The 9,537-nt window shown below is 29.0% G+C and overlaps 1 protein-coding gene across 1 annotated transcript in view; it reads right to left on the bottom strand.

Moving 5' to 3' along the window:
• The window catches only part of LOC107441879 (Talin_middle and talin-RS domain-containing protein rhea), a 407,839-nt gene extending 398,684 nt beyond the window's left edge, over positions 1-9,155 (bottom strand). Inside the window, exon 1 of the mRNA XM_071185660.1 lies at positions 9,149-9,155. Within this exon, the coding sequence (XP_071041761.1) occupies positions 9,149-9,150 (2 nt within the window). The 5' untranslated portion in view covers positions 9,151-9,155. The remainder of the gene's footprint in view (positions 1-9,148) is intronic.
• Between the last annotated feature and the right edge of the window lie 382 nt (positions 9,156-9,537).

Genomic DNA, 9,537 nt, shown 5'->3' with positions numbered 1-9,537 from the left:
CATTTTGTTTTCGTTTGCATAAGAAATAAGAAAGAATATCAAGCATTTTTCTTTTTTAAATTTAATTAGCCACAATAAAGAAGCTACATTAACGACGTCTCTAGAGTAACTGAATGACTGTTCATATAGAAATCGCAGGTATTAGTCTCATACAACAACGCCCCCTATAGTTCGTTGCGATCGCGAATATACCCAATTATATTTGCTTCCTCAGATAAATGCAATGAATATCATTACGTGGTTGCACGCCTGGTCTACGTCATCATATTTATAATTTTAAAGTTATTTCATACCATGTGATTTTTTTTTCTTAAGATTATTTTCTTTTAAAATGGGTTTTTGAAAAAGTATTTATTTTAAATCAACGGTAATTGAATAAGAAAATTCATTATGTATTTAAAGGCAAAATGAATGAGAATGTGGTATTTATTAGATTAGGAGAAACATAAAAATTCGTCTTTATTATTATTGGTGCCAATGATACTTAATTAATGTAGGAAATGTATGCATATTGAAATGAAAGAAATAAGCTTTTGTGCTAGAAAGCAGAAGTAAAGATATTTATTTGTCTAGAAGAACTGTAAGAAATAGATATAGTATCATTGACAACACTAATGCTTTAATAATATTGATAATATGTATGAATTGAAATGAAATAAAATAAGCTATGAGCTAAAAGGCAAAGTTAAAGAAGAAAATTCGTTTGGAAAAATCGTAGAAAACATCCATTCACAGATGACGCTTAATTATTGTGTACTACTGAATCTTAATTATTGTGTACTACTGATTAATTGTGAAGATAATCTATGTACTACTGGTTGCACCCCTGGTCTACGTCATCATATTTATAATTTTAAAGTTGTTCCATACCATGTGATTTTTTTTTCTTAAGATTATTTTCTTTTAAAATGGGTTTTTGAAAAAGTATTTATTTTAAATCAACGGTAATTGAATAAGAAAATTCATTATGTATTTAAAGGCAAAATGAATGGGAATGTGGTATTTATTCGATTAGGAGAAAAATAAAAATTCGTCTTTATTGGTGCCAATGATGCTTAATTAATGTAGGAAATGTATGCATATTGAAATGAAAGAAATAAGCTTTTGTACTAGAAAGCAGAAGTAAAGATATTTATTTGTCTAGAAGAACTGTAAGAAATCGATATAGTATCATTGACAACACTAATGCTTTAATAATATTCATAATATGTATGAATTGAAATGAAATAAAATAAGCTATGAGCTAAAAGGCAAACTTAAAGAAGAAAATTCGTTTGGAAAAATCGTAGAAAACATCCATTCACAGAAGACGCTTAATTATTGTGTACTACTATATCTTAATTATTGTGTACTACTGATTAATATATTTGTCTAGAAGAACTGTAAGAAATCGTTACAGTATTATTGACAACACCAATGCTTTAATAATATTGATAATTTTGTATGAATTGAAATGAAATAAAATAAGCTATGTGCTAAAAAGCTAAGTTAACCCTTTTCAAGGCCGTGGTAAGTATACTTACCACCACGTTTTACCACTTTTAATTTAGGTTTCCATTTTTCAATAACTTCAGCTTTCTTGAAGTGCGTTTGAATAGGTAACCATTTGTTAGTTTTAAAAAACGTATAAAAGATATAAAATGCATAATGCCTTTTGAAGTTTGTAGCATTTAAGGAATTTATTTTATAAATAAGGAAAAATGAAAGTCAGTAAGTTCCTAATAGGTCATGTTAAATATATTTACCACCAAAAAAATGGCATTTTTATAAACTAAATGAGTTTNAGAGTAAAACCTAAAATTTTGAAATCACTTAAAACAATTTCAATTCCAAAAATACTTTAATTTACCTTTACTAGAAATAAAGGGCCCGTTAAAGGGTTAAAGAAGAAAATTCGTTTGGAAAAATCGTAGAAAACATCCATTCACAGATGACGCTTAATTATTGTGTACTACTGAATCTTAATTATTGTGTACTACTGCTTAATTATTGTGAAGATAATCTATGTACTACTGGTATTATGGTAATTAATGCAGTTTTGATAAGACTTCTGCAACAAGTTTTTCGTAATTTCAGAAAATATTTCAGTGGTAGTAAAGATAGTGTATTAATATTTTAATAAAATAGAATTAAAAGAACTTTGTTCCACCACTATTTATAATTATTTTAATTATAAGGTCAGATAGAAGAATGGTCATGCTCCGAAATCCTTATCAAGTTCTAATACGAATTACATATATGTGTTATTTATTTATTTATTTTTAAAAAATTCGGCTTTAGTTGGCTAACAAACGTTTTTTCACAAAACTTGAATGTTGAAGGGCTGTGTAATATGTACCCAATATACTAATATAGGTATAAAATATTTTATTAATGTATTTGGTGATTATTAAAACAGAACCAATACTAAGCAGTTTTAATACCGATACTTTGGAAATAAATTACTTGATAGTTGTAAGTTTAGACTATCATGAATTGGCCGCGAGCAATAGCGTCATGTCAAGTGATGCTAAAAATATTTTATCTTTACTCTAATGAGAACCAGAGATGCTAATTGCTCCGGACATGTCAAAATAATTTAAAAAACGGTAAATAACTATAACAAAAAATTGCAAATATTTGACTAATTTTGTTATAGCTAAGTGGTGAATTACATAAGCCTTCGAATTATTTAGAAATAATGGTAGTCAAAAACCTAATAAATTGAATTTATTAAACTAAGAATCATAATTAATAAACTACCACTCGAAAATATTTATTCTTTGTCCGGAGCAAGTTGGCATCTCTGGAGAACTACAAAAACGAATATTGCTTACTTCCCTAATGTAAAGCCATCGAAAAGGACAACAAATAATATTAAATAAAAAATTTTAATTATTTTATCTACATTTATTAAAAAACTAGTGGCAGAACCAGGTAATGGAAATTTTCAGAACGAAAAAAGTTGTATCCGAGCTATTATGTTACTTATTTATTAAAAACCGGACTAATAATTCTTTGTATTGGTCACTGCCTAATTTGAAATAAAACTCATGCAGGCATACTAAAAACTGCCGCAGATTAGTTAAGATTAAAGTGTAAAGGCAAGAACAGTTCTTTTACATTAAACATACCAATACTGATGCGACCAATTTTTGTTATTTTTAATTCTCCTAAAAAATTTTACTTACCCGGTTTTTTCGATCAAGCTCTTCAATCGCGCCGGTATATGTTTTTCAATTTTGAGCTTGATTTTTTACTTATTTTTTATTTACCCAGTCCGAAGAACAGGTATTCAACTAGTAATTTAAATGTTTTCAAAAGCTAATAAACTTCCTTAAAAATCGCCAATTTGGCGACATTTTCGTTCCTAGATGAAGATTATCAAAATTACTGCCTTATTCTCAGTTTTTCATGATTTTCAACCTCCCAAAGAAGGTTGTGACCCCCCTGTTTCAAAGTAAGTTTTTGTTCTTTTGATGCCTTGAGCCATCCTTCCGAATTAGTCGATCGAATTTGGGGGCACATTGTTTTTGCTGAATTATTTCTCATCCGGGATAAGGTAAATGGGTTTAAAAATGACAAAACTTTCATTTTTCTTTCTATGAAATCAAACAATGAAATGGTTTTAATCCTAGTTTTTTCACTTTTTACCCTAACTTAAAAGCCCGGAATGACTCGGCTCTTAGGATTATTAATAGCTCTGTTCTATAATATTTGTGTAAATTAACCGCCACTATGATAAGTTTTTAAGCCACCGAGAAATCTTGTAGTAATGTTGTTTATGCGATATAGCTCACTGAAAAAAAGACGCAAATCTTTAACAAAAGCTAGAGCGTTTTCCTCATCGAGATAATCATAAAGTAAAAAGAAAGAAAAAAACTTTCTACCACCATTTAACGTAAAATTTATTTTACATAATTTTAAAATTCTTTTAAATATTGAGGTAATAAGTACAGATAAGTCTTGCAAAAAATGCTTATCAGAAGCGGCATGTGTTTTGCAATCAGAATGAGTTTTGGTTAAAATCCATAATATACATTTATTTCAGTTTGATATTAACCCGTTTTCTCCCGAATTTATCTATTGAAACGATACGAAAAGTGGTATAATATATTTTCGAAATTAATTGTTTTTTCTACTGTTAGGGCATTCAAAAAGTCTTTGATAGATCTAAAGGTACTTGCTACTTATAATTCTAGATCTAATCCGAAATAACTAAATCATTGTGGTATCTGAGAATCTCTTAATTCACCCAGATAAATAAAAATACTGAAAAAAGTTTCCCGCCACAATGAATGTTTTTGAAAAAAGGAACTGTCCTAAATATATGACGCTGGGCGTTAACCGGTTAAAGTGTAGTGATTATTAGTGATAGGTGAAAAACAACAGGTAATAGCAGGGCTTGAAAAAACTCATAAATTTTACCCGTTCCCGAGGACGGCTTGTCCAACAATGTACCCGTCCTCATTTGAAACTAGTAGTCCGTAGCTTCTAAATAAATAAAAATATAATTTTCTCTTATTTATTACAAACATTTATATAAATTGCACAATGAATTAGTAGTTACTAGGATTACAAACACAGACCTGCCAACTTATACGCATTTGGCGTAAAATTTTATTTCTATATTTAAAGTGGTAATAAAATGTTTGCTTTCTATACATTCTTTGCATTTATAAACTTAATTTATAATCTTTTTTGACCACCACTAATTTTTTTTTAAAAAAAAGCATATATATTAATATGCATTACTTTCTTTGCACTCCGTTTTCAGCTTTTTCAAAATATAGCGTATGTTACTGCCTAAAATAGTAATTCGTACCCTCCAACTTATGAGGATTTTGAAAATAATTCTTTCCAGTGGTAGCGAACCAAAGTAGAAATTTTTAAAGCAAATGGATCTCTCATAAAACTTTTATCAGAACTTAAGAATCTAGCCATATGGCCTGCACTTTTATAAGTAATAGTGGACAAGTTACGCTAAAATTAATTTTTTTTGAATATTAAGACATTAATTTTGCTACCGTCAGAAAAGAAGATTTCTGAAACTACGGAAATTCCGTAGCAGTTGGAGGGTATGGACTAATTTAAATTCCATTTTACTAACACTTGGGAAAAGCATCCTCGAAAGGATAAAAAGTTGGCAGGTATGCAAATACTAGGATTACATTATACAGTAATAAAAGACTAGGTTACAAATAGTAACCTAGTATTTCTAGTGACGAAGGAATTAACCGTATTTCTAGATTAGAGGGTTATTTTAGAAGTGAGGCGCTAGACTCTTGTAAGATAACAAAAAATGAAAAAGGAACACGAACATTAACGGGAAAATAGCCGTCCGCGCGGACGTCGGATTCGAGAAATTCGCTTTTCCGCGGGGAATTTTTGACCGCCGAGGACGGGTGGTTTTTCGAGCCCTGGGCATGCAGTCTGTTTAGCCGTTTTACCACACCGGGATTTTCTTAAGAGTGTGTCCGAGGTGTCACAATGTGTGAAGTCAGCAGAAAAGAAAAAAACGACTGACCATAATAACTTTTGAATGGTTTGTCTAATTTTCATTTTGTCAAGTGTTAAGGCAATATTTCGCAAGAATTTCTTAAATTGTGTAAAACAGTTGATTATTACCGCGACGAAATGCGATTATTGAAATGTGATTGAAGTAAAATCACATCTGTTCTGAAGAAACATATACTTTTTAATTGCTTTCGACTTAGTGTGCAAAAATGTCCTCTTAAACCAAATTTCGTAAAATTCTGACAATTTATGGGGGTTTATAAAGACAAATGAACCTTTGATATAAAAAACCATTAAGCCACCAATACTTGCCATTGTTAGAAACAGATTTTCGAAAAGAATGAATCGTGCTGCTTTTAATTCATTCATTTATTTGTGTATTGGTTTGTACCATGAAGTTAATGACTCTGATTTTAGATAATAATTAAATGTGTTTGTGACATTTTATGTTATTCAATCGGGAAACTTATTAATATGCGCGATAAAGTGAATCCGACTCTGAAAAAAAAAAGAGTGGTAGTAAGATTTTTCTTTCTTCACATAAAATCTAGTCCTAGTTATTTTACTAGTTCCAATTAGGGCTCAAAAGACGAAGTAGTCTTACAGTAACGAATATTTTTCCTGAAGCTAATATGTTTTTTCCCCTTAACCCGTTTTGTCCCGAATTTGCATATTGAAAACATACAAAAAGTGGTTTTATGGAAAAAGTGGTAAAATATATTATCGAAATTAATTGGTTTGTCTACCGTTAGAGCATTCAAAAAAATCTTTGATAGATCAAAAAGTACTTGTTCCTTATAATTCTAGATCTAATCCGAAATAACTAAATCATTGTGGTATCTGAGAATCTCTTAATTCACCCAGATAAATGAAAATGCTGAAAAAAGTTTCCCGCCACAGTGAATGTCTTTGAAAAAAGAAACTGTCTTAAATATATGACGCTGGGCGTTAACCGGTTAGACTGCAAGCATTAAAAAAAAAAAGAAAAAAAAAACTTGCAATATTTTTTTGTTGTTGCCTGGATCGTAATATGCTTTTAAAGATAGATCATAAACTTCACACGCTTGCTCCTAGATAAACTAAATATTTGCAAATATGAGACAGATTTTGTTAGCATGATTTGAAAAAAGTGGTGAATCATATAAGCCTTCGAATTGAAATAGTGGTGGATAAAAATCTACTAAATTGAATTTATTCAAGCAAAAATCACAATTAATAAACTACCACTTGAAAACATTTATTTGCTGTCCGGAGCAAGTTGGCATATCTGTGTATATTAACCCCTTGGGGACGGGTGATTCAGAAAAGCATTTGTACAAAATCAGAATCAAGTTGTAATTAAATAAAAAAACGGTTACTTAAATGTAGTCGTTGCCAATTTGACAGACTTACTTTGCTTTTACTTTAATTATTGTTAGTTTAATCATATATATAATCAATGTTAATTCAAAATATAACTAGTTTTATTTTGAACAAAGTATTGGTGAATTAAATAAATCAAACAATTATAACTCCGCCCAAAAATAAACTGCTGAAGAAATACTTTGATTACCAGTTTTATCTTTCTACCCTGATTGATACGGTTTCATGCTGGCACGTATTTGTGGCAGTCGGCGCGAAAGGGTTAATAAAACTACTATTGTGTGTTCTATATTGCATTAATTTCTTCAAACCATTTTAGTAACGATAATAATATGAAAAAATTAAAAATTTGCTCGAATTATGTGTTTCTAATAATCTTGGCTTCGCCGGTCACTGGTGACCACCATGGCATTCAAGGTGTTAAGCAATACTTTCGGGAAAAACATAAAGCTTTCTATCATTGAAGGCATACTTTATTTCGACTCAAAATGTTTTGAAACATGTAATTTCAATAAATCAATAAATACTTTTATAAGATGAATTAGTTGGAGCCCCTAGCGGGACTGATGCTAAGATAACCAACACATATGAGTATGAGTAATTTTATAAAAGGTTTTGGGTTCAGGCGCACAACTGGTTCACTTTTTAAACAGTCTGCGCGGACTACTTATAAGAGACCATGTGGAGGCTTCTTGATGTAGGAGGAGATGATTCAACGCACGCATCAAAAAATAAGTAAAATAATAATAATAATGCTTGCAATTTTTTTTTTCTTTTGCCTTGATCGAAATATCCTTTTAACGATAAATATTAAACTTCACACGATTGCTCCTGTATCCGATTAAAATTGGATACGATTTAGCTACGCGTTATTTTAGCGGTTTTCAAAGGGTGTTCCGCGGAAAATTTAAATTAAAATTAGAGGTTTCTCGAGTTAGTACTTTTATTAACCAGTAGCGACTTTTAAAACCTCTAATGACATTTAGATCCAACCAATAATTCATAATTTTCCATAAAATTTTAATCAGAAATAAATATTAGCAATGTTAATATTTATTTGACAAATTGTATTTATTTTAATCTGTACTTTTGTTCCTATAATAATTTAGAAATATTTAATGATTATGAAAGTAATTAGTGTCTAAAAAAAAAATAATTATTGATTTTGATTATAATTTTTAAATTGTTTTTTCTTCCTTGATGTTTCAATTGATAATTTAAACTTTTTAAAATTTAATCCCATTATTTAATTTCTTTTCCTTCTCAGAAAAGTTTTTATTTTGATTCAATCAAATCATTATTATAATTAGTATAAAAATTAATTAAAGGAGTTATTATATTTTTTATTGTATTACATATTACAGCATATATAATTTATTGATTGTGTGAGTAAAATTTAAATTTTTGTTTTAAAATTTACGTTTAGGGTTAAGATAAATAAGCAATTAAAATATTAGATTTTTATCTCAAAATGTTATGTTTAACAACTGAAATTTATTTTTAATATTTGAATGCCATTAAAAAGTGGTAAAAATTATTAATTTAACATGGATAAGGATTTAACCCCAGTATCAGAAAATGTAACTACTAATACAAATAATTTGGAAGCTGAATTAAATGCTTGTTTACAGAATTCAAGTTTTAATCAAAAATAAACCAGAAAATAAACCAAATATATTAAACTTTGGGTCCGATCCTATTGGTGTTAAATTCACAGCCTGGTTCAAGCATTTCAAAAAACAAACTGAAGATTCTACATTAAATGAAGAGTGTAAATTTAAAAATTTTCCAAAATTCATAAAGGGTTGAGCCTTGAAATCATTTATTAATAATTGTTTAACTTGTAATTCTTTTCAGAAAATTTTCGTAGTTTTTCAATAACATTATTTTTCACCTTTTACTATTTTCGGCTTAAACGATTTTCAAAACTTAAAATTCTCTGGCCAAGCTAAAGACATGAACTCATTATTTAAAGAATTGTATAGTTGGTCGAAAAATAAATTTAAGTAATGAGCATATAATTGAGGATTTGTCCATAGGATTACCCCCACAAATTAAAACACTTTTAGTTCTAAAAGATCCCGAAACTCTAAATGAATGGCTCGAAATTGTCTCTAAAATAATTCATGATGCCCCCACCAGGGTTGCCACAGGCGACTAAAATGCAATTATTTGTAGCTATTTTCATCATGAAGCGACTATGACAACTTTTTTTGCCTGAAAAGGCTAAAAAAGCAACTATTTTCAGGAAAAGCAGACTATTGGGAGACTTTTCTGAACTCCTAGCAATATTTTTAGTATAAATTGTGTTGAAAACTTCCTTTGAAATCTTCTGAACACACTGAATTTCTTTTTTTATAAAATAAAAAATGTAAAATAAAAATAATAAAATTTTAAAAAATTAAAAAAATTATTAAAAAATGAGAAATTTTAGATTGCAAATTTGAGTCATCACTTTTTAATGCGTTCAATTTGCACATATTCTATCGTAAGTCTATTTCGTTTCTCGATCGCCTTTTTAACGGTTTTTGCTACGAAATTCTGCACGATTTTAAAAAATCATTTTTTAATACTATATTACGAAGCATGAAATTTGAATTTGAGTAATCACTTTTCACAATATATTTATATTTGCTAAATCAATTATTGATAAAAGGGATAACTTCTTAGATTAAGTGT

This window comes from Parasteatoda tepidariorum, chromosome 9 (assembly GCF_043381705.1).
Source record: "Parasteatoda tepidariorum isolate YZ-2023 chromosome 9, CAS_Ptep_4.0, whole genome shotgun sequence".
Taxonomy (NCBI): domain Eukaryota; kingdom Metazoa; phylum Arthropoda; class Arachnida; order Araneae; family Theridiidae; genus Parasteatoda; species Parasteatoda tepidariorum.
Note: the sequence above shows the minus strand (reverse complement) of the source record. Positions and strands in the feature narration are given on the sequence as shown.